The 26,702-nt window shown below is 45.1% G+C and overlaps 1 protein-coding gene across 1 annotated transcript in view; it reads left to right on the top strand.

Moving 5' to 3' along the window:
• LOC128307342 (optomotor-blind protein-like) overlaps positions 1–23,870 on the top strand; it is a 111,617-nt gene extending 87,747 nt beyond the window's left edge. Inside the window, exons 5-8 of the mRNA XM_053045129.1 lie at positions 7,478–7,624; positions 7,722–7,798; positions 21,122–21,351; positions 21,475–23,870. Of these exons, the coding sequence (XP_052901089.1) occupies positions 7,478–7,624; positions 7,722–7,798; positions 21,122–21,351; positions 21,475–22,430 (1,410 nt within the window). The 3' untranslated portion in view covers positions 22,431–23,870. The remainder of the gene's footprint in view (positions 1–7,477; positions 7,625–7,721; positions 7,799–21,121; positions 21,352–21,474) is intronic.
• Positions 23,871–26,702: the final 2,832 nt, after the last annotated feature.

The raw sequence follows: 26,702 nt of genomic DNA, 5'->3' as shown, positions 1-26,702 counted from the left end.
TAAAAACCTTCCTTAAGGCCATTTTCCATGAAAACTGCAACCTGTATCACATGTTGCTCATATCAATCATATTTTTCCTGCTGCTTGCTGCTAACAAATCATAAAAAAGGGAAGCCTAAAAACAGACCGAAATTTGTCAAAGACTGCGGACTGTGTGCAATAATGATGGCGTTGCGATTCGATGCCAAGCGTCCCGGGGAAACGGCTTTATCAGCGAAACCTATCTCTCACCGACCGGTAATAAAATTGTTTGCCAAATTTTTCATTCCATCGCACCTCTCTTTTTTTTTTGGTTTTTTGGGACGATGCAGCAGCAGTAGCAACGCACAAGCATAACAAGAGAAGCAACGTATTCAAATAAATTCCTGTGCAACACTTACCACGGGTGGCTACTAAATCGTCCACCGGAGGTTTAGATTTCAAGAGGTTTCGCCCAGGGAAAAGATCTCGTTTCGGGTTTTGGTTGGTTGATTTATGTGCTACCATTTTACGCCAAACGCAGTCCCGGCACACAGGCCATACACGGGAAAGGATCTATAAATCGTCGATGTGATTGGCCGGCTGGACGCCGGACGGTGGGCGGGAAAGCGTACGAGTGTCGGCCACCAAACACCCAGAAGCCGAAAGCGAGTCAAGAAACAACGGGTAAATTAGACGGATAAGAAACATAGATATCAATTTAGATAAGGCAACGAAGCGCTTTGCGCATTTAATTTATTCGAATTCATTAGGCCACCAGGTTTTTCGATTCGGCCGTGGTTGAATCTTGGCCCCGATCGGTTGGGACGATGCCGTCCTATGGGGTAGAAAGAAAAGAGGCTCTCCTTAAAGACACCAGAATGGAAAACGGCCCCATCGGTGCGTGTGTCACCTACCTTTTTGTCTGCATAAATTCGAACCCTGTCGGGTTGGAGTGTGAGAAGAGAATTCCAAATAGGAAACCGAATTCCACCGAACCGCCAGCTGAAACCGAGGTGGTCGCTACGCTTGATAAGAGCCCTATCGCGTCTATCGGGCGGCTATTGCCTACCATTGCGCGTTGAGCTCGAGTGGGCGCGAAACGGACATTTTGGGAATGTCCGTTCCACATCGCACCAAAAAAAAACTGTCCATTTGGTCGGATCGAAGCGTTTCGAATATCCGGAGGCACTCAGCGCAAATTGCTATATCGAGATAAATTTATGTGCTAAGCTCGCAGAGCATTGGAGGAACTCGTGTCGGGGAGGACTCGGTAGTAATAAGCGGACAGACAAAACAAACATGTATTAAATCAACAACTCTGCACCTAGGTGTGGGACATAATGCCGCGCGAGCTCATTAGCCCGGGGCCGGTGAGATACGGACGCGAGAATGGGCGAACGCACCGCCGGTGTCAAAGTGCGATCGATTTAGTATTCCCAACCGGTTTTGCAAGCCGGTCGGTTTCGATAACAGCCGCTCCATTCGCTTCCACTGCTTCCCGCTTGCTCAAAAAGCCGGTTAAATGGTAATTATCTAACGGAAGGTGGCAGCAGCAGCAGCAGCACCAGCAGCCACCATCCGTTTCAGAAGGAACCGGTTACGGAACGGTTCACGTTCGTTTCGCGGTTCGACTCGCCTGCTCCTTGGTCCGGGTCTGGGTGCTACCGATACGTACACAGATCCCCAGGACGGAAAGGTACAAACTAATTAGTCCGATTGAGAATCGATAGACATGTCATCGCACACCGGTAATGAATCGATCCGTCAAAAACCACCCACCGTGGTGGATGTCTTTTTACCATTTTTTTTTCTGGCTGTATTAATGCCCTCGTCTTGACCCACGACGTTGACGCGACAAATCGCTGCAAAGAGCCTAATGAAGGCACCAATCTTTATCTTATTCTTGTGCGAAATTGGAAGCATAAATGGGAAAGTAAAACTGCATCAATACGTAAAGACTTTCAATGAATATACTACAGAGTTGACTTACCTCTCTGCACTTAATATTTCAGCAAATCAGGCGACTTTTTGAAAGAATATATTACAATATAATAAAGACACAAGCTTCATACAATAAAGGAAGGAGTTTTCGACCATTTTATCCCCTTTTTGCATAGATTTTGTGATATAAACTAACTCAGCTGTCAAATTTCCCAAACTCGCATTTCTATAAGAGGACCCGCGTATCTCGGGGACTGCCTGTATACGATGACTTCTGTTCAAAAGTTGAGCAATTGTCTGGTGCAATAACAGCTGTGCGAAATATTCAAAATTTTGGATGTGAAAATTAAATGTTGGACAATGTTGTAAAGGGCAAACTTCTACGTCTTGTTTGTAAAGGTTAAGATTTCAGGCCGCCTGCTTTCGAATTAATTTATAATGCCACCCTTTTTCGGTTATCAATTACCACCAATACTCTTCCCATGCCTTGTTAGATTCTCTTTTAATGTCCTAACCTTTCCCGCGCGGTTAACCCATCCCGGTTAACGTATTGATTAAAACAATATTATTAACGCACCGGCTGCTGCATCGGGGCACGACGGGCGTTTGTCCACGGAAGCCTCGGACCTCACAGAGCGCCTGATAAGATAGTGTCGGCCCCGCACAAAGCTGTTTTGAAATTATGCGTGTTTTGTGCCGCTCTTTCATTTTCGTTGTGTTGTTTTGTTTTTTCGTGGTCTCTTCCCATTTCTTGTGTTTTGTGCACTAGAACACGCTGGGACACCTTCATTCCATTTGCCACACATACACACCGGCGAACGGCGGAACGTTCAATCTGTTTCATGTTCTTTCTCCGCTAAATGAAACAAAAACCCCTGACAGACGTACTAAATTAAGGGAAAATGAATAAAAATTCTCTTGATTGCGGCATTCCACGCTGCAGCTCGCGATACTAAATTGATACGTTTTATTTCATCTGCCCCGTGTGTGTGTGAGCCGGCTGGGAAAGGGCAGTTGTGTTTCTAAAAATTGAATGACTAACAAAACACGGCAAAAAACAACCGTCACACACAGAGCGGACATGAGGCCCACCCGGATTGTACGGTGCAATGAACGCGATGCGCCCCGCCAAATGAAAAGTGCACTTTGGCGACTTTGGCAGGATTAAGACAATTTTCGGCAGTACCAACTCGATGGCGGTCGGTTCGATCTGTCACCGAGTGCGGAACGCACCGGACGCTCCTTCCACGAGCGAAGGGAACTGTTAATTAATCCATCGTAAAAATCCAGCATTCCAGGTCGGACCATTTTGCACGTTCCTTTACGACTTTTTTACGAGTTTTGTTTCCTTTTTTAACGTTATTTCCCGACCCGCGGAACAGGGTTGAAGATTATGCAGGAAATATGCACGCATACTTCGCGGCGGATGGGTTTTGATAGAATTTTTATCTCCGTTTTCGATTATCTCCGCTAGATTGCATTTCGATTGGCAATCGTAAAAGTGTAAGCAACGTTACTCCTAGACTCCGTTCGTGCAGGCTGTGTGGTCCGCTGGATGTCATCAGGTCTTCAAGGTATCGGAGAGGCGCATTTCGTTGCCAATTTCCTTCGCCACAGTGCAAGGTGAAAGAGCCGATCTGTCCCCTAAAAATATACCATTTGGGGTTTTTGAATCACTCAGCGGCTAATTTGTCACTTCCCTTATGAGTCAGCCAGGGCTAGCGTTGGATCCCATTTCGGCCCATTGACAAGTTCATAATAATTACCCACCATTCCAGTCACTTCCGGGAGCCGCGTTCGCGGGAGCTTCCGGGAGGTTTCGGTAGAGAAAGGAAAAAAGAAGGTCAACGATGACCACCTGCTCGATCGATGAACACCCGAACACCACGGGGTCCGATAAATCCGGCCACCGATCACAACGATGATGACCCAAGCGGACGCTGGCGAGATGGTCGTGTGGGCCGCCCAAGATGATTATCCCCGGGTTCCGTTTTACGGAAAACCCCCGAAAACGTTAACTAGCGAGCCTGGCCGATGCCCTTCGGGTCTAACAGGGGATGAAGATGAAGAGAAAACCAACCAACTCCTTCACCGATTCTAAAAACAATCAAACGGTTTTCAAAACAAGGAAGTTCCACCTATTAAAACGGCGTCAAAAACGAAAACAACAAACGAGGCGGATTGGATGGATGGAGCCCGGGAGCGGATAGGGAGATGAATGAAAGCAGGATGCTGTGAAATTATGATTTCAACCCCGGTGGTGGTCTTGGTGCCCACACGGTACCGACGGTGAGAAACGCGATCGGAATCACTTTTTCGCGTTTCACCCTCGAAGACTTCAACACACACACGGGCACGGGGATGAAGCGGACGACGAACGTTATTAATGTCTGCTCTCTGCTCTCTGCGTACCACCACCGATCCGATCGTGAACATCACGAAGAACATTTTACCCTCGGTTCCACCCCGGCCGCATAAAGTCCCCGGTGGGGGTAGATTATATGGGGTGGTCGCCACCGACACCGAGATGCGATGCTACGGTCGCGAACGGCGCTCAAACGAGAGCTCATTTGCGATCTACCGGCGCACTCGAGGGTGGCCACAAGAATGGAGACAGCACTTTCTAAGCCTCACCACCACGGAAAAACACGGACAGAGAGGGGAGAAAGCAATACGAAAAAAAACTCACCACTCGGCACTGCACTTTTGCAGACACGGAAAACGATTACGTTGACTTTTGGCCCCCGGGCTAAGGCTCCCCTGTTCGGGGGCGCACTCCAACAGAGCTTTGAGCGTGATTTGCAGACGGGTGGCCTCTAGTGGGGTGTTTCATGTTTGAGAACTACCCCCTATCTCACACACACACACACACACACAGAGTTAAAAGGGGCGTGGTGTATTTTCGGAGTGGGTTTTTTTGTATCGTTGTTGCACAGTGCACTTGGCATACTGCAGGCGAGCTTGAACCGACGGTTGCGACCAGGCAAATGGCAGTTTGGCGCTTGATTAACCCGTTCCACAATGCCCCCCCAGCATCATCACCGGTGCGCGAGTAGTACACTAACCAATTAATGAAAATCGTGGAAAAATGGTGGAAAAGGAAGAGCGAACAGCGAAGCAGGAGACGAACCCGAAAACGACTAAATTATCTTCGTCCAATACGAAACAAACAAAAAATCCCCCAACTTTGTGAGTGAAACCAACGAGAAAAAACACACGAAGAGTAGTCCCAAAAATCATTCACCAAATGTTGAGTGGCGAAGAAATACAGAGTTCCCCGCCAGGGAGGCCTTCAAGTGTGGCGAGAGTGGCGAAATTATTTCGACGACGCGATCATCACCGCAATCTTACCCGTGTTCCGCGTGTTACCGTGGTCACCGTGGTCCCACCATTTCCCCACCCCCTTGCTTGGTGCCGATCGAACCAGGCAAAGTGAGAGGTTTTACGAGAAAAGGAAGTTTCGAATGAGCTTAAGATGGAAAAATTAACAAGATAATGCTTAAACCATCTGGGACGTAAGGGTGAGGTGGGTGACTGGCGATGGGTGTGTACATTCGGCCGGAGTGGTGGTTTTGAAACCGAAATGGACGCTGTTGGCGTCCGAACGGCGTACCACCCGGTGGAGTATGATTATTTAATCATTATTTCTGACCCCACCACTTGCCAACCGCACGTTCGAACCTTTCAAATGCACCCGTCGCAACCGGGGCCGGGCCACGAATTGGTTCGGGACGGTATTTTCGTTGTTTTCTTTTCCGTAAGACGTGGGATGTTTAATGAAATGATGATTGGGACCTCCGGGATTCTTGGCTGTTTTGGTGTTGTCTGCTTCTTCTGCCGGTGGAAAGCGAACACTCGCGAAGGTAATGGTTGGTGGTTTCAGTTGCGGAATTGATAACAGCTTCGGAACGGCGCATGGGGCAGTTGGTTTTCCTGATGTTTGGTCAAGTACGGCAAGGTGATGACAGTGATCGAGGGTACGAGGTAAATGTTATATCTTCATCAAGTGAATGATCAACTGCTTTTTTTTGTTTTGTTTGAACTGTTGACGATGTAAAGACATGATGCTACTTGAGATACTGCTGTAGGAGCTGTGGAACAGGAAGATTATTTATACATTTGTATAATATCAATGGCATTTGATATCCATCAGCTACTCTTGAAAGTTGATCAAGTTAGTGCTAATTTCTTTTTACTTAATAGGAGAATTAAAAACTGTTTCACTGTATCACACCTTCGTCTTTCGTTCTTGTTTAACGTGCGGTCGGTAGCCATCATTCAACTGTAATTAAATGAAATTGAAGTTGAAATGTGTCATCAGTGTGAACTCTAACGCTCGTCGTTTAGGTGCGAATGTTTATCTTACTCAATGATCATTCTTCTCATTAGCCCACTACCCGATGTACATAAAGTAATGATCTGTCTAACACACACCGCACTCGCTAGGTGGTAAATCAAACCGATTGCTACCGGTGTTTGTCGACGACACGTTCGTTAGTGAATGAATTCGCGGATCTTTGCTTCCGAAACACTACCGCAAGCGATCTGGCGTTTGTTTCTCTTCTGAAAAAAAGAGAACCACAGCAATGAGGGACAAAGCTTAAGCCATAAAAAAACGAATGTATCTAATTAATCAAGTAATGGAATTAATGAGCGACCTTCCCGAATGGGGTTTGACGTTATAGGAATGGTGTGAAAGCCACCACAAGTCGTCTGCAAAATGGCTAGAAAGCTAACGTGTGCAAAAAAAAAACAACATACAAAGAACCGGATCTTCCAACCCCGAACATGAAGTTTATTTCATTCCGCAATAAAGAAAAACTATTCTGATCAGCAGTTTAAGTACTGCTGAGCTAGGAATTTTGACTCACACAAAAGAAATGCCCGTTTTTGTTTTGTTTTTTTTTTTCTGGGAAAGCTCATTCAAATTTGTGCCCAGTGTAAACTAACTTTAGGTAAGATTTTGAATCGCGTATGCTATAAAAAAAAAACAAACCACATCCAGCCTCTTCTCATTGACCTCATTATGCGCTCCGAACAAGTCCGCTCTTCCCTGCTAGGGCACAGCTTTACTATCATCTTCTGTCTTCCGGTACACCTGCTACGGTGGAGCACCGTGTGTGTGGTCTTAAACTGGAGTGAATCTTTTATTCATCATCTTGTACATCCGGATCCGCTTCCTAACAAGGGTCATCAGTTTGCTAACTTTATGGTAGCTATTTTGTTTACTACCATTTTTTTTTTGTTCGGGGAGTTAGGCATTGTTATCATCTTCTAACGCGTTTGATACCTTTTCTCTCCGCACCGACCTTCAGTGTGCACGACGCCTACTGCGATTCCAACCGGAAGAAATCATTAAAAATTTAGCTACCTTTAGCTCAATGGCCGCTTTTTTGCGACATTCTACAGTATAATTAATTTTCATGACGTACATTAACCTAACCTCACATTACCAATAAAAAACAAATATTAAGAAACGCTCCCAGGCCGTTACAATTCATTATGACCACATTCGAGGGCGAGCGTAATGGAACATCGCACTAATGTTTACGCACTTTTCATTACCTTCTTGCAGACAATCCTGAATTCGATGCACAAGTACCAGCCTAGATTTCATTTAGTTCGAGCGAACGATATACTGAAGCTACCGTACTCGACGTTTCGTACCTACGTGTTTAAGGAAACCGAATTCATAGCCGTAACTGCATATCAAAATGAAAAAGTAAGTAATGCGATACAGCTCATCAAAACCGACGGCCATTAAAAAAAGCCCCCAAAAAATGCTAATAATTGCTTTGATTTCTTTTTCCCATCGACAGATAACGCAATTGAAGATAGATAATAATCCTTTCGCGAAAGGATTTCGTGATACTGGTGCCGGCAAACGGGAAAAGAAGTAAGTAGTCTTGATTTATTGCATTTTCCATTTAAATATTATAACATTTTCTTCACGACGATGACGCTATTCTTTTCCGTAACACACTTGAGATAGATCATTGAGTTATTTAAAATTTATCTTAATGGAATTCGAGCAGGAATTGAGGATGTATTGCTGCAATTGAGGGGACATTAAGATCAACGTAACATCCCTCTTCCCTAGAGGCAGAAACTCACAAGAAAAGTAACAAAAGGTTAAACTCCCCTCGAAAGGGGCAGCAATGGAAAATCAATACCATTGAAAGCAGAGAGCAGAGTTGTTTTGTTTGTACTGACATCCTGACAGGATATCGTTTCAGTTCCTGCCTTACGTGCCGGTTTGTTCATCACATTTTCATCCCATTGCATCAGCCTGCGCTCACAAACACACTTTTGTTTGTGTTGTGAATTAATCTGAAAGCAAAGATGGTTTCATATGTGCAGAAGGAGTCATTTTCTCGTCCACCAAAGCTGTGACAGTGCACTTTGCGTAAATCATTTACCATTTCCATCAAGCATTACCGCTTTGTGCAGCTTCCCAGATGTTCGATCAACGAATGTGTTTACGATTAGTAAACCTCTCCATGCACAAGGAGAATTGTTTATGAAAAGCCTGTATTGCTGGCTGGAATTTAAACGAGGTGAATGTTTGAAGGGTTTTGTGTAACACAGTTTGCCCAAGGAAAGTCAATCCTAACCGAAATCTGATTCCAGAAAGCAAAGCGTGTTAATGCATTAATAAACAGCTGGAGCAGTAAATGCATATTTGCATTTTATAAATGCAACTATCGATCAACGATTTACTCTATATAGCAAGCCATGATTTTCCTAAATTCCTTCACTGGTTTCTAAAATAATCGTCATTGTTGGCCAACTCGCTTACATTAACAGCGGGAAAGCGCCCAAAAATCCAACCCACCGAAACGAGTGCTTGCTGCTAATGATGTCCCAACACAGGCTGAATGATTGTGCCACTTATCCTTAGGGCAAATAAAGAATTTGTATCAAATTCCTTACCCTCCATGGCAACATTCTGTGTGCCGTATCAAATAACGATAACCGTAAGGCAAGAGTTGAATAGAAGCACACAAAAATTTGCCACAAATCGTTTTTTCCCTCCCTCTGGGGCGGAACAGCGGTGAACGGACGGTGAGATGGTGACAAATATTTTGACACCCGTGTAATCGTTCTGTGGCCCGGGTGATAATCATAGGTTACAGATTACTGCTGACGTTCGTTACACGACAAGAAACCCCTTTTTATTCTATGTGGACGTCCTGGTGGTAGGCGCCAGGACTATTTGCTGCGTTGTGAATGTCGTGGTCGATTATGCTCGGGGTAAGGCTGGAAATTAATCGAAGCATTTCCCACAGCATCCCACAGCAACGGATGATGAAACCATTAGAAGGTAGAAGGATGGAAATTGGATTACAAGTTGCAGTTGAGCGAAATGAGATTGATACATTTCATTAAAAAGAATGGAAATTAGTGCTATAAAAGTGTTATTTTCAACGTAATATTTTATAAAATATTAGATAATGAAAATAACATAACAAAATAATTTATAGAAAAATCATTCACAGAACTCAAATAATTATTTACAATAATAAACAAAATTTTGTAAATTACACAGCGGGCGGATTTTTTAAAGGAGGGCCCATAACTTTGCTACGGCATTATCGGTGTTAGGGAGGTGTACTTCAAACATGATTTAACAACACCAGCAAAGTCTCGGAAAGAGAGCTCCCTTGCGTACACCTCAGAGTTCTGTTGCGTAGCCTTGTAAACAGGCCTAGTAAGCTAGTCTATATATAATAGTTTGTATGCGCAAAAAAGAACCATAACGCCACTACTTGGATCACATTTTCTACGATTTTCTTAGAAACTTACTTACAAATTTATTAGAAATCTGTTTCGCTCATGTTTATGTTTTAGGCGATGAACAACACAATTGTTTTCAGATTTGCGAAACCAGGAAAGCATGTTTTTCAAGAGGTGACCTGCAGTGTGGAATAAATTTGTCCAGTACTATTGCATTGCATCCTATCAAACCCGTGAGAGCGATCGCTAGTGTAAGGAAGATGGATGAAACTGAAAGCATCCTTCATCTCGCTCAAACTTTCCGTCGGCTGGTACGAAATTCCATACAAACTAGATGTTTTCAGATTGCCGATACCAGGAAAGCATCCACGGAAGAGGTAGCCCTTGTACAGCAATTTTCCTCGAAAACCGCCGAAAGGTATGCAATTTTTAGACACTAACTTCCCGTTCCCGTTAGTCGTGAAAAATTTCTTCGAAAATCACCAGTTTCCGAATGTACAGTACCAGGAGAGCATCCACGGAAGAGGTAACTCCTGATACTGCGCCGTAAGGTAGGCAATGTTTTTACACTAACTTTCCATTTCCACTTCCAACTTTCCAACTGTTTTCAAATTTCCGATACCAGGAGAGCATGTCTCTCAAGAGGTGACTCTCAGACACTCAGGCACTCAGGCACTCAGTCACTCAGTCACTCATGAGTGCCAGTCACTAATGAGTGCCGGTCACTCATGAGTGCCGGTCACTCATGAGTGCCGGTCACTCATGAGTGCCGGTCACTCATGAGTGCCGGTCACTCATGAGTGCCGGTCACTCATGAGTGCCGGTCACTCATGAGTGCCAGTCACTCATGAGTGACTGAGTGACTGAGTGCCTGAGTGTCTGAGGGTCACCTCTTGAGAGACATGCTCTCCTGGTATCGGAAATCTCCAAACAGCTGGTTTGTATGGAAAGTTAGTGTTTAAACATTGCATACCTTACGGCGCATTGCATTGCAAGTTGGTTGCAAAGTTAGTGTTTAAACATTGCCTACCTTTAGGCGGGCAAAATTACCAGGTGTTACCTCTTCCGTGGATGCTCTCTTGGTACTATAAATTCGAAAACTGGTAGTTTTCGCAGAAATTTTTCACGACCAACGGGAAAGTTAGTGTCTAAAAATTGCATACCTTTCGGCGGTTTTCGACCAAAATTGCTGTACAAGGGCTACCTCTTCCGTGAATGCCTTCCTGGTACTATACATTCGAAAATCCTGGTGCAATTTCCTTTATATTTTAAAGTCACAAAGTCGATATTCTTCTCTGCATTTCATTTATCACATAGAAACAAATGTTTTATATAACCAAGGAAGATATTTTTGATCAATGTTTTACGTTTTTAATTAGATTTTGTGCTATAAATTAACTCTGCTGTTAAATTTCCAAAAATCGCACAATCGGCACAAATCATTCGGGGCCCCCAACACGGCGAGGCCCTAAGCGACCGCCTACTCCGCCTACCGTTTGATCCGCCGCTGAAATTACACGTATTATTCCATTTTTCGGTTATTTTTCAATGCACACAAACAAGGAACACAGCATGACCACGGCATTTTCCACAGCGCTTGCATCAACCGCAGAATATTTGCCATTTCAACTGATGCGTTACATCATTTACCGTCCTATTGTTATCCGATGATCTATGTGTATGCCGCTAGGTTTAAGGTGCCGCTTTTTTTATCACTGCGTGTAAATATCTACCCATGACATCACTTCCGGCCCTAATTCCACCCAACACCCAGATGGTGACAAGTTTGCCACGTTTTATGCCACCGAGCAACTACCAAAAACCGTCCCCTTCCTGAGCTCTTCAAACCTTCTTCGCTAAAGTCCGATACAACGGACTGCGTCGGAAGTTGATTGTGGGAGTAAATCGAATAAATCCACCGGATGGATGGATGGATGGACCATCGTCGGGTAGGGTTGTGCAAATTCAATTGATGTTTTGTGTAATTTAATTAAAATTGTCAGGAAGGCAGCAATTTTCCATGCGCAACAAGGGACTACGTGAACGCTGCGGGATGCTTCGTTATTTGTTGGCAGTGGTGACTGTGGCAGTGGTTGCAGAGACAAACGGCCACCGAACATGCCGATGACGTTAAGAAATGTCTCATTAGAAGTCATTCTCATTTAGCGTCAGCAGAGTGGTTGATTGAGCGGATTTGAGTGTGCTGTTTGGTTATGCGGCAAGTGCGGCCACTTTTTCTGTGTTCAATCTGTCAGGCAGCTCCGTTTTTAACTCAAGTGCTGAAAATATTTTTGGTCTCCACTTGCTTCACATGAAACAATCCCACGTGCACAGGGGTTGATGGGTCTGTGTAGTGGCGTGTTGCGAGAGCCATTTCCACATGTGGGATGCATCCCACTGCCACGAACCGTTGTCTAGGACATTAATTAACCTGCCCCCGAAAAAACGGTAGTCGAAAGTGTGCTCGATGCGCATCGAATCTCCGGAATGCCCGGATGCTCGTACAAGATTAAGAAACCGACCCGATCAACGACCCGTGACCGGAACAGTCTACCCCCGTACGGGTTTCGAACAAAAAAGCAAGACGTTACCACGATACGATGCGGAAAAACCTTTCGATATCAATTATCAGATCCTTTCTAATCCTATTTGTATCGGTGCTCCCGGGTCGATAAGGGAACGGATGTGCTGGACCTTTTGCCCTGCGTTGACCATCTCGACTGCAAAATTCATACCAATCAGCTACCGCTACCGGGTGGGAAGACACCGCTCTGGACTAAAGGATGAAATAGATGGAGATTGTCGGGCAGAGAAAAGCAATCAATTCCCAACATCATCATCATCATCATCTTGAGCAGCAGGACCAGCATTAGGACATTCCTAATCGCTGCTCGATCGTCTTTGAACGTAATCCACTACAACCGTGCGTCTTATCGATTTGCTTTGCCTTTTCTACCGTGAACAATCGGGTGTTGTACGTGAGCTGTGGCTTACAACTATTCCCCTACCGCAAAACGGAGACGAATCTTCAAGCAAAAAAATAACATGCAAGGGACTAAGGGAGTTTGAAAAATCGAATCGAATTACAACGGCGATCCGTCGGCTTTTTTTCCCCCGGAATAGATTCAAGAAAGCATACGACACAAAAGGGCAGAATGGGTAACCGATTCGGTTGATTTCTTCGTTCGTACCTTCGCTGATTGCTGCTGGCCGGGGCAGCTGGTTGTGTCCGGTGGCCGGAAGGATCAAGCCACATTTGCAATTTTTGCAAACAGACGAACCCAAGGGAGTGCTTGTGGTGCCTTTTTAATTCGTTCCGAGGATATCGTCTTATCAGATGCTACTTAATACTTGTAGCGCATGTAAAAATGAAGCGGAACGGAACGATGGTTTTTGTTGGGTTCAAAATGGGTTGTCCATTGGTCAGTTATCAGATTTAGCAGTAAATACACCATTTTATGATAATGATAAAGGACGATTTATACTGAACTTTTATGTACAGTCAATAAAATGTTTAGTAAGGAATAAGATTTCAGAAACTGATTGGCAAAGAACTGGAGTACCATTTTAAACAGTATTTTCTTATGAACCTTCGTTCCAGTTCATTCTTCTTTATGTCTGAAGCCAATTTTCTGCCGTCAAATTTTCTCCTTCATTAACCGTTGCTTATCCCATTTGCACCTCAAAGAACATATTGCGTTTTGAAAATAGATTTCTCCACCATCCATCGAACCACACCACAATAACCGCCCCAAACACGCCTCACGAAACATAAAGGAATACCATAGGAGAAAAAAACACAACATGTAACATGCCAATTTTCTTTCGCCAATTGACTTACGCTCCACCCAGGGTGAGGTGGAAAATTGCACGGTATTAAAATTACCCGGACCCGGGCCTCGAAAACACCTCAAGAATGCATAAATACATATAAATAAAGATTAGCTGCCGTGCAAAGAACCGGTACCGCACCAGCATGTGTGGAACACTGCGCATGCTAGCAGAGGGTGTTGAATATTCCATCCAACATAACCTATTATGCAGGGACTAGGGATCAGAGGCCATAGGAGTGATGCAGGGAGGAGTGCAGTAATTCCGGCGCAAAAAAGGCGTTGGTGCTGACGGTTTTTGGCGAACGCCTTCCCCGGGTCTGGTTGGGTAATGCGAAAATTACAAGGCAGACATGAAGGCAGTTTGCTGCTTGTGGTCTGCAGACTTCTAACGTCACATTAATTCACGCTGTATTGCCGCAGGATACGGAAAGGAAACTCACTCACGTCCCTGCACAGTCAGTGAAATGTCTGGAGCGAGCAATGGGTGTACTTTCTACGCAGCCTGAAATAAAATGTCTTTCAGGGCGTTGTAATACTTCGTATCCTTCGAAGAGTAGACGCTTAAATTGAGCTTCTGTTGGTACACTAAAATGCTTGATTTTAGACGAGAAATTATAATACTTTATTGGTATTTAATTCTCGCAATCCTTTGCCAAATAATGAACAAAAGATGGCTCTATTAAATGATGCCTCAGGTACGGTTCTGTTCAACATAACTGAACGTCACGTAGAGTAATCAAGTGAAAACAGGAAGATAAACATGATGAAATAGTTCAGCAAACAGCGCACAAGGAATGGAACGTGATGAAAAAAACGGCTCTAGATGGACAGGAAAATGACCTACAACGGCTCGCTTCATCCTGGCCGGTCTGTAATCCACCCTTGAAAGCTGCCAGCGGCAGCCCAACGGCGAATGTCACTGCAATTGCAGTATTGAACCCCATTGCAGCAGATGCACCCACGGGGCAAGTGGGCAATTAAAAAGCTTTTAGTAGTCCGAAGCCATGCCTACTTCGACCACGCTCGAGCCACTTAGGCAGCAGTTGGTTGTTTGCTTTTTTATTTTAATGTCACCAAAGAGATGGGGGTTTTTCCCCCCGTCCTGGTGTTGTTAAATAAAAGTTCACTCACGTAATGATGTAAAAAAAAAGAGTTCGCTTGGAGTGTCTAGGTGCAATGTAATGAGCTTCAATATGACATAATTTCATTGCCGAGTGAATGATGTCCAACACAGGATGATGTCGTTATTGGTTGGTTTAAAAAATACGCTACATCCATTCGGTCAAACGAAATGAGGCGGAATTTTTTTTTTGTCTTCCATGGCAAGGAATAGCCATTTCCACTCGCCCGAAGAAATGGGTCAAGAGTTTAATCGACGATCGTTTACTGTAAGCGAGTTTTAACAACATGTTTTTATTTGTTTACATCCCAGCAAGAACTGCTGGCTTAAAGAGTTTATAATCGAGCGGGAAGCTTGAGCTAAGCGGCATTTTGTATCGTGCCAGGTCGTTTTAGTACGCAAAACTAAGGCATACGTGTCTCAGCGACGAAAAACTATGCGATTTGGATGCTCAATACCGACGGTGGATGAACGTTTTTTGTGTGCCCTTATGCCAAGCGCTGTGGTGTCCTTTTGAAGACTCAAACTCAACGATAAAAATGAAATAGCATTTTTCGAAAAGAATAGCAAGTGATTTTCTTTTTTTGTTAGCTAAAATTTTCCGCTAAAGTAAAAGTCATACTAATCGGTTTTGAATTGTCCTCCACTCGAGAAAGTATGATGTAGCTTGTTTTTCGAACGTCAGTCCTTCGCTCTTCTCTTGAGCAAACAACTCATCCGTGCGAATTTCTCCCACACGGCAGCTAGAGTTTTGGTGACAAAAGACTTCCTTTTTCATCCTGTCCCAAGGACACGTGCCACAAGCTAATGGGCGAATGACAAAAATAAAGGGTGAGTGAGGGACGCTCGAAGCGATATTTGTCAATTATCGTAATAGTTTTTCAGTATCATTTACAAAAACTCACCCTAATCCGGTGCCCTCCGCTGTTCGGGAAAGTGCTGTAAAAAGGGACACCCCGTTTTTCGCAGACCGGGAATTGATAGTCCGCGAGCTCAATTGAGCTGTAACGGTTATCACTTAGCGTACAGCAAAGGAGGGAGGTCGTTTGGTAGTTGCCTACGGCTGGTTGGTGTGTTGACACACGGGAAGATTTATGGCACCGTCCTTTCTCCCTGTCGCCTAGAAAGAAAACTGGTTAACTTAATGTCGGCCTGTAAAAGGCACAGTTTAGCTGCAAATGAACAAATGCGACCCGTGCTGGGTGGCACCAATTACGGATGCAATCGGTAATGCGGGAGGAAGATTTGTTTTGAAAGGAAGATGGTTTTATGGCTGTTGATAGTATTTCTCTGATGATAGTGAAGGGGGAGATCAGGCAGACAGACGGAGAGTGTGATTCATGTTGGTGGAGAAAAATGTAAGTGCGGATGGTTTTTTAATGGCTATCGCTGTTTATTGCTATTAGCTTACTGTCTACTAATTTTTTATTTAAATTTATACTAGCTAGTACTATTTGCTATAATATAAAGAGCTGTAATAATTGCTATAAAATTATTAACTCAACTAAGAATTTGCAAATATATTATTTGAATATGAATATGAAGCTTACGCTACAGCACTTTGCAGCATGTTCCCATATTCGTACAGGAAACAGATACTAACTTTTCCCATTTTCCCGTAAGAAGCATAATGCTTCAGATACCAGCATACAACATACAACTTTACAACAGAAACACGTTGCCTTATTTCCGATACTCTCCGTAACATGACTACTTCCCGTCTAATATCAGTTCTATTATTATTCCTTCAAGACTTTCAAAAAACCGTTACTACAAGAATTTTCCACAAACTCATCACGAGCAAATGTGGTTCAAACGGTGGCTTACAGATCATTGAATTTTCATCACTCGAGCAAGAAGAAAAACCTTGATGAAGAACAAAACAGAAAAAAAAGAAGAGCGCTAGATCATCGTGTCGGAAAAACGCTGGGAGTGGTCGCTACGCTTTCCCTACCATCCCACACCACCAACACCCGTGCATCCCACCGGTAGTAGCGTTCCGGTACCGTGATCTGAACCATAAAATAAACCGAGCTCATGTAGTATGCAAATTGGTGGCAAATTAAACCACACCCAGTGTATAAGCTTTTTACACATCATCGTGATAACGACCGACGGCGTCGACGGGCGACCTAAACCGTCGGTTCAACGACTTCTTCTTGGGCTTCTTCTCGCTTGGTGGTGAAGCAGCCCGAATCTGGTCGAGATAGAAAATCGTCTAACATGCACATTGCAGATGCAGCAACGTTTGGCAGCAACGCTACACAGATAGAACAGTGCCCATGGCAAACGGCACAACGGAAAGGTTATGTTTACTTTCCGGATCGTGTGGAGTTTTCCCGCTTTTCCGCCTTCCGTGATTGCAACCCCGTACGCCCGTACTGATTTATGCGGCCAGTTCGAAAGATTGGCACACGGTACCGGTACGACGCTTACCGGCCCACCAATATGTTGCCGAACGGGATAGTTGTTGTTGGTGGTGGTGGTTTGATTGGAGAAGTTTTGAAGTTTTTCCCGGAACCCTGTTCCGAAACGGTCAACAAAGTGTGTAGTGGTTGGTAATGGGAGTTTGTAGCCTTTGCCTGTAGCTGCGCTCTCCCGTACATGACTAAAGCCCCCTTATTCCCACAACCAATCCAACGCGGCGAGGTACTCCAGTGGATCGGAGGCGGATGTTACTTCATTTTGGAGGCGGAAATTTGGTGCACCACCGGAAGTCCACCAATATTCGTGTGAGGTTTGTTTTTTTCGCCTCTCCTCTGCCTGCTAGTTGTTACTGCAAATCCGACCTCCACACTGCTCCGAAAGGATAAAAAAACACACAATGGGTTAGTTGTTGGTGATGTGGTTTTCCTAATACAAGGCTAGAACACAAGCGGTGGTAGAAAATCGCAATAAATTTGCAAAAACCAGCCCTCCGAAAGCAGATCCAGCACCGGGTGGAGGTGAATGTCTACATTTTCCACACGGCATCGGTCGCTGTTTCGGAACATCGTTAGTCGGAACCGGGCGGATTGGAGCAACCGAGAGAGAGCCCTTTCCGTTCCGTGACATGCAAAGCAAAAGGGCCCGGGCACCAGCCAACCAACCAACTTCCGGCCAGTGGGCGTTGGAAGCGTTGATTCGTGGGTGTAAAATTTATACCCTGCTCTAATTCAATCCATTAGCCATCGGGCGGACAGTTAAGCACAACCGCGCAACCCCCGAACAATGTATCATTCCTGTGGAACGCTCGCCGTAGTGGGCTGACCTCGTTCGTTGTGGACTGGACGGGATGCGAGTGAGTGTGTGTGTGTGTTTAATTTAGTGAGAAATTGGCCACCAACAGGACCACCGGTAAAGGGCGGGAGGAGCGCTGATTTGAATATGTTTCAATCTTTGTGCTCTAATTAAGGTGGTGCAGCCGGAATGGAATGGTTTAAGGCTGATAAATGTGAGTCTGCATGATGCTGTTGTTGCTGCTGATTGGACTAGCAATGAAATTGTTGCTAAAATTATTGTTTTCTGTTCAGCAACATAAGCAACAATCCGAAAGGTTAGGCTGTGACGAATATTACCTGTCGGAAGGTATAGGGTCCGTTGTGTTGGAAAATATCAAGACCTTCAAGAGTTTAAGTAGCGTTTTCTCAGATCAAAATTTTCTAACAAATATGTTACCGGAAAATTTCGCAAAATTTTTCCGACCGAATGTCGCCGGATCTCCTCTTGAGCATTACTATTTGGAGGTACAAAAAGGCCCTTTCTTCTTAGCACAACTAACCAAAGTCAAATAGTACTAGCAAAACGCAAAACACTATTGATTAGCGATGGTGTTTGCCCCTTTTCGCTTTCACGTGACACCAACCGATCATAAAACTACGCTTAAACGCAATACTCCCCCCTTACGCCATTACGTGAAGTGTTGAGCACCTAACCTCAATAGGAATATTTAACCCACGGAACCCCTTTTGCTCAGACATAAATAAAAATATGACCATCTAACCAATGGTTATAGAACGGAAGACAAAGCCCAAACCCAAACTCCAAAAAAACGGCCTACGTTGATGCAAATTTCCACGGGAAAACTCCTCAAACGCAGAGAGAAGAAAAAAAACCCGAAAACGCACCAGCTTGATTGCATTGGCGCACCTTCCGTGTGCGATGGGGGTCTCGGCTCTCCAGGGGGGGAGGGTCGAAAAATCGAAACCACCGCCGCTTAACCCTTTTGCGCCCTGTCACGCACGGATGCGTGTGATTTTCGTTACTTTATGGAAGGTGAGCTCATAAAACGGTGGTGTTTACATCCATCCGTTTAAGCGTGCTTTTGTTTTGCGTTTGTTTGGAGCTACGCTAAGAACGCCCGAAAAGAAGAGTCCACGGGCGATTCGTGCGAGTGTGTGTTGACAACTGGGCCGGGCCGGGAGATAAATTATGAGCAGCAGTTAACAGTTGGTTGCGTGAAGTTGGGACCCATTTTCCACCTGATGGTTTGATTTCGATCATCACGTAGGCGGTGGAAAAAAAAAGGGAAAAACTGATCCGAACGGAACGGATCCATATATTTATAGGCCGTTCGTTCGCGGTATCCTGTCGTTGTGTGTGAAAGTGGAAACACAAAAGGGGTTAAGCGCACTCGCGGCCTAACAAGAAAAGCTTGCCTGTGAAAGAGTTATACCCCCCCTTGGTCCCTCCACACCACTTGGAGAAGCTAATGCAAAAACAAACAAACTCCCGGTGGAACGACCCGTCACGCACATTTATCGAGTGCGTGCCAGTTTGATGGTGTGATTATTTATTCAATCCTACAACCGGCGATTGTATCCTTTCGGCCTTTCGGAAAGCAAGAGCATTTAGCGAGTGACAAACGTACCGCCAGAGATGGCGAAACGAAAAAAAATCCGCTTCCCCATTTGCAAGATTTATGGGTCCCCACCGTGGACGACCGTGTGGCAAATCGGATCTAACACCACCGCGCGGAAAAAAAACCCCGACCGACAAATGACCGAAAACCGCTCATAACTGTGTGTGTGTGCTTCTATTTTTTTAACGTTCACCCGTTTTCCACAAAAAAAACCCCGAACTGGATAACTATCGAGGTGATGAAAAAGACACCAGCACCAGCATGGCCGAGCGCGACAGCATTGGCAATTGATTCGAGTTTCCGGTCGCGTGACGTTACCATTTATCATCTTCCATTCCACTTTGCTCTAGCGGCGCTACGAACTCATCGCCGAATTCGGATCGATCCGTTCGGTGGCGACTTTTTTTCCTCCACGTGCGGACGTTTCCGGTTTGCTGCCAACAGCGTGTCTAGAGTTTGGCCGCGTAGCAGTTTATTATTTGCGACGTCATGGTGGAGAATCTTTCGCACACACGCAGCAAGAACAACTCCGGTGACAAAACAGCTCAAACTCCGGCAGAGAAATGAAACGATTATACCGTCACCGAACACCCCAAGGGGTCTTGTGGTGGTTGTGGCGATTGGGAGATGAATTGCGCTACCGCATCGAATCCTTGCGGGCACGTCCGCGCACCCATATTCAAATGCACTCATTGCCAAGGATGGGACGAACCCTTCTTTCACAGTGAAACCAGTTTTCCTCCTATTCGCCCGCGGACTCCGGGGCCAAATCGTACGGTGGTTGAATGATTTGTAGATTTTTCTTTTTTTTTCCCGTTGTGCACATTCCCGGCCGGTTCCGGCGACATTGTTGTCACCGTTGGACATTCATTGCCGGGTACAAATTGGCACCCTTTGCTCGGCAACACACCGTGAAGTGTTCGAGCAGCGCCCGAAGCGAGTCATCATAGGAGGTGATTTTCTTTTCACAAAACGGCCAGCATCTGCACGTCGGCCGGAAAAAGGAGTTTATTTGCGACGTTTGGTAGTACCGTTCGGGGCGCAGTTTTACAATGACGGAGCGATTAACCTGGGTGTTTGAACTGGATCGTGAATGTCGTGCGTACGATTTGAATGTACTGCGATGTGGAGTTTTGCATTTTGATTTGTTTGCAATAAAATTTTATGGTAAAAAAAACTATTTCTAAGTGGCCTTTTCGAAGAATTGATCAAGGACTTCAGGACTTCATTTATAATAGACAGAGATGGCAATAAGCTAGTTTGGTCGTTAAGTTTTATAAGTCGTCTAGAGATTGTATCGATGTGGTCTTATGCCACTCTATCAGAGCCTTACCAAAAACTCAATAAAGAGCCAGAATTTGGTTCAACTACTTCGTCGTCTAATCCTGAGAAGCTCCGTCGATAGTAATCCTTGAAGGATAGAGATCTTTCTTCTACTTTGAGTACTTAACCTTATCAAAATCAAAAGAGGACATCCTCCTATGGGAGATTCTTCTTGCAAGACTCTTTCTTACCGCACTCAATGTCGTCACCTTCCCAGAACCTACCTTCTTGAAGCTTTTAGCTCAAAATTCCACAAGAATGTCGTCATCGTCGTCTACCAACCATCTAGCCTCTATATTACTAGACTCGTTCAGAACAGAAAACAAGAATTCTAATAAGCGAACCCCGCGAACCCTCGCTAACCAGTACGGGTTTCAGTTGTTCTGCTTTCAGGCAATCGCTGATGGGACAGCGAAGCTCCGACGGTGACAAGCTCAGTCCGAGCTCCGTCAGCTCCTCGCGCGGTCCAGCTGGTTTGGACCACCGAACGAATAGCATATCAGCGCTGGACGATGACGACAAGCTGTTGGACGTGGTGGGACCACCGCAGAGCCCACTACTCTCGCTCAGCCAGCAGATGCACCATCATGCGTCAGGTTAGTATCCCTCGGACATTTCAACTCCAACAAGCCAAAACTGCTTACGACGAATGTTCACGAAGAATGTTTCACAAATATCGTTTCTTTCTGCTTTTCGTACACTTCCATACGCTTCCTCAGGATGGTTCAACTTCGAAGACGTGCAGCGTGCGGAGGAAGCGATGCGAAGGCGCCTCCAGTCGGACGAGAACGAGCGGGACGGCAGCGACTCGAACTGCTCGGACAGCGTGTCAGGAAGCACAGGTGCCTTTCGTCCGACCTCGGGCAGCCCGAAGGAGTCGTCCAGCAGTGCCGGAACGTCCTACCCCTCGCCCAACATCTCCGTCGGGCCACCGATCCACCCGCCACCTCACCTGCTGCCCTATCTCTACCCGCACGGTCTCTACCCACCGCCACATCTGTCCCTGCTGCACAATCCGGCCGCTGCGGCTGCCATGAACCCGAGTCTGCTGTTCAACGCCCAGCTCGCGCTTGCCGCTCAACATCCCGCCTTCTTCGGGCACTACTCGGGCCACTCGCCCACCTCGCCACTCCACGGCCTCAAGGGCCACCGGTTCTCGCCGTACAGCCTGCCGTCGGGGCTGGGGTCGGCATTCGACGCGGTAACGCCCGGATCCAACTCGGCCGGCGCACGCAGCCTCAGCAGCAGTCCCCATCCGCGCGCTGCCTCCAACTCGCCCCCCACCAGACCCATCTCCGTCTCACCGACTCCCACCCAACATCCGACCTCGCCAACGACGGCGGACGCGAATGCGGCCGCCAACATGCCACCGGTCCCGAACAGCAGCATAGCCCAGCCGCAGCCACCCCCACCACCACCACCCCCGCTGCCACCTTCTTCACAACCCTCCGCACCGACGGCACAACCACCCTCCGCTGCTTCCATCCTGTCTCCGGCTTCGGCTGGACCACCGCCCTCACTAGGGCCACCGCCCCCCTCCTCCAACTCACCGTCGGAGCTGAAGAGCATCGAGAAGATGGTGAACGGGCTGGAGGTGAAGCACAACATCAACGGCAGCACGGTAACCGTCGACAGCAATGGAGCGAAAAGCCACCATCTTGCGCACGATCAGTGACGTATGGTGAGCGGCGAGTACCATCCCACGTCCGGGCTGTATGATCGGGGCGTACCGGTCGAGAGCGGTGTTGGTGCTGGGATCGGAGGTCCCAATCTCGACCAGGATATGTGACAGTTAGCGATCGGTCCTGGCGATGCGCTCCACTACGGCTCCATGTCGTAGTGCACGCGTGCGCAAACCAAGCGGACCGTTCTGTACATAGCAGACACAGACATTTTAGGCCCTTTCAGTCGGAAGAGGCACCCATCAGGCCTCCTCAGCCACGGCACAGAGCGTGCTAGTGTTCCGCAGCGTGTGTTCCGTGTCCTCTTCGTTTGCACCACCACCATTTTGCCGCCATTCATCGTCGCTCGTCTTGTTTCTGTTTTCTTTGAATAACGCAGAACGCGTGTGTGTCACAACTTACCAAAGAACATCACTGCTATGAAGGGGTACCGTCGGGGTCTGTGAGTGAGGCAGGTAGGCCCGGAAAGAAGAAAGCGTCGTTTTTTTTTTAATATTTCCATACACTTTCACCACAGAAGAACAATTGAGTAGGGGTTTTTATGACACAAACACACACAATTACTCACTCACTCGTCACAACTTGACTCCCCTAAAGATGCAAGACATTTTAAAGTAACGAAATTATTCCACTACTAAAGGAAGTCACCATCCCACGTGGTGTGGGGAAAAAGATCACCGAAGCAATTAGGATGTAAACGCAATATGGAACAAACGAGTTATGACGTCATTATGACAGTTTCGCCTCTCACCAAGCACACGCAAAAAAACACGCTACAAGGATGTAATTGAATAAATCGCGTAGAGCAAACATAACTGGAATCGGAGGGGAAAAAACCGAAAAGATTGTAAATGTTGTACATACTGGAGTAAGGAAAACAGAAGAAGAACCGATATAATTAGCTTATTATAAAACAAAAACTGCAAGAAAAAACAAGAAAAAAACATCCAACTCTCACAAAACACATCTGCATGTGAAAAAGAAATGAAGGATTTAAAGAAAAAAGAAAGAAAAATGAAACACACAAAAGAGATATCAGAATAGAAAGCAGACAAAGGAAAGCAATACAAAACTAGGTGGCGAGTGGTAAGGTACAAGCATAGAGGCTTGCACATTTTGCTCTTTTACCACACTCTTTAAAATTGCTTCGCGTAACGGATGATTGTGCACCGAAAGTTTCCTACCGCTCTGGGCTCTGTCGTGACACTCGGCGTGAGTCGAAGTATTTAATTTGTTCGTTTAAAACTTTAAACAAAAAACACCCACCCCCCCGTTACACACTCAAGCGCACTCAAAGTGTAAGCAGTTCGGCCGACTATTCAGCGACTGCGAGCTATTCAGTAATTTTAGACCTAGTTAGAAATGTCTCGTCTCGCCGAAAACGTTTAAGACGGTTTTATGTTTAAATTATTCACTGCAAAAACGAAGCAAAATAAAACACAATGCATCACAAGCAAACAAAATAAAGGACATTATTTATTTTCGCAATCACTGTTGCTTTCCTTTCGTTCTTTTGGCCAACCCTTTGAACTGTTCCTCGCCTAGATGTTTTTTTTTTGTACCTACGTAAAGTAAAAGTAAAATAAACTTAGTACACGATACAGTTTTGTTTTGCCCTTTTTGTTGATTGTTGTTCTATTTTACTGCATTAGTCTGTTCAGCAACGAAACGGATGAGGTTTAACCGTGATGCGAGGCCTCAGCCTATCTTACCATGAACGCGTTCTGCTCACCACGGCGGTGATGTGGTGCACGTTATTAGCTGACAAGTGTGATAATTTATTGACTTACAATACCTTTGCTGATCGGATCATACAAATCCTCCCCCTCACCACCCCAGGCTCCTCCCTATGGCAGGAGATCGTAGCGCGAAGAATAGCAAAAGGCAGAGCTTAGTAGAAAAGTAGACAAAATGGTGTTAGGTTTATCGCTCGGCTAGCTCCCCATTAACGTTTTAGTTCGTTTTAGTACGCAATTTGCTTTGTGAGTTTGTTTGAATGTGTTCGACACCTTTGACGAAAAAAAAAACAAAAACAAAAGGCAAAGTAAAGTAGCATAATCCGTTGGTTCCTAGGGAAGAAAAATGGCCGCAATGGAACGATGTAAATACAAGCGACACAAAAATCAAGCTGCTGCAACTGCAGCTGTGTTTGTTTTCTATTTTAATTTACCCCGACGCAATAACAACACAACATTAGGGCATGGCTTTAATGGTATAATGGTATCAAGAAGAAGTCATACAAAGTTAAAAACACAAGTAGAAGGTAAAGAAAACGGGCGGAATCAAGAAAAAAAAATGAAAACAACAACATTACACACAATTGTAAAGGCATGCAGATATCGATACAATGTTCTGCCAGTCCCATACTGTAACATAAAAAGGAAAATCGAAACAAAACAACAAAAAAATGAATGACAAAAATACACATTTACAACAAAAAAACGCATTTAGTGGAATTCTTTGTCTGCGGTAAGACTAACTAACCTGCCCAGTGATGGTTAAATTTGATAGTTTGTAATGGAAAGACACGTATGTGTGTGTTTGCGTGTGTAACACACACATGCAAATCCGAGAGTAGCAGTGGAAATTTGTTAAACGATAAAAGAAAAGTTGAAAAAAACGAAAAGCAAAAAAATAAGACCAAAAGGCAAAAGAACAGTGTGTGCAAGTAAACCCGACAACTAGAACATCATACAAGAACACAAACAAGACAAACAAAAAACTACACAACCTTAGACTATTTTTGTAAGTCGTAAAAGAGCAATAATTGAAGGAGTTAAGAAAGGAGCGAAAGTTACATATATGAAACTACAAACTGCAAGAAAAAAAAAAGAAGAAACACAAAACAAAACACAAAAAACTATTTTAAGAAATAAAAATTCAAAATATTACAAAATAGAAAAAAAAACTAAATCTTACGTTCGAATTTGTTTTATTTTTCATATTAGCCAACCATTTTGTTTTTAAAACATTCGAAACAAAGGTTTATTTCTATTAGAAAACCTGTTCTCAACCGCTTAAGGCCGTTACACATATAATATAAAACCATGAACCATTCGTATCGTCTAAACAGGCCTTTCGTATCTCATTCTGAAATTCTGCCTTGTGAACACGTGCATAGATCTGCATAGATCGCACAAAAGGACGTGGCCCATGCTAATAAATCACTTGCATACGCTCACCTAGTTCTTCCCCACACACACACCCCTTACGTCTACAGTCAACGATCAGTGTGAGGTGCATAAAAAATGTCAAATAGCAACGCTTGGACAAATTAAATGGAGATCACCTTCCTCACCATCCTTTCCTTGCTTCCTTCCTTCCTCACCGTCCTCAACAGCACATCATCAGCATTCACATCGGCGACAGCGATCGTGATTACTTCGAGAGTCGATTATTCTTGTACGACCGTAGCCCTAGCCGCGTAGCTTGATGGCTCATTTGCGTTGCTCGTTAGCGGTGAGTTATTACATTCCTGTCCGCTCCCATTGTGGCTAGATAGTAGATAACGCACATGCTAACGGCTTTTATTTTCATTTAAGAGGTGACCACCATTGACAATACAATACAATGCATGATGCACGTAATGTAACGTAATGTAGCATTATTTTGCATGCGCTTACTGAACCGGTTTGATGATGGACCATAAAGTTGTTTTATCTGTGTTAGGTGAAATATTTATAATTATTTATTTACTTTAATTATTTTTCTTAATTTCTTTTCCCAACGCAACGGCAAAGCAAATTATTAAGTTTGTCACAGGCCTTCCCCTGGTGGCCTCAATCATCCATATTACATTCCACTTTTGGTACTCCCTTATGCTTAGACATCGATTTGCATAAAGAACGTAACACATGCTACTGCATCGAATGCATTTGGTGCATACACCGTCCAACAATCGTCGCTCTGTCTTTACACCCACCACATGGCAAAGACTACGGCGGATGAAAACTGGTTTCGAACTCTATAACTCTTTTCTCGTCATCCATTATGCTTCCACCTTGCTAAGCGTCATGACAGAATGCACCAAACCGTTAACGGAATTAGGCACGATTTATCACCCCATCTTCCGACATTGGCGTCCGCGATGCATATGGTGCACCGTCGTATTTGGCTTCCGCTGGTAGCGTTGGGCTGTTAGCGGATGTGAACAAGATCTTCTAGCTAGCCAACGAAATAACGCTCGATCCAATCAAGATGTGAGACCGGAGATAAGTGATCGAGAGATGGTGAGTAGGTCAGCAGGACTGCTACCGTGGGCCGGA

Source organism: Anopheles moucheti, chromosome 2, assembly GCF_943734755.1.
Source record: "Anopheles moucheti chromosome 2, idAnoMoucSN_F20_07, whole genome shotgun sequence".
NCBI lineage: Eukaryota > Metazoa > Arthropoda > Insecta > Diptera > Culicidae > Anopheles > Anopheles moucheti.
Note: the sequence above shows the minus strand (reverse complement) of the source record. Positions and strands in the feature narration are given on the sequence as shown.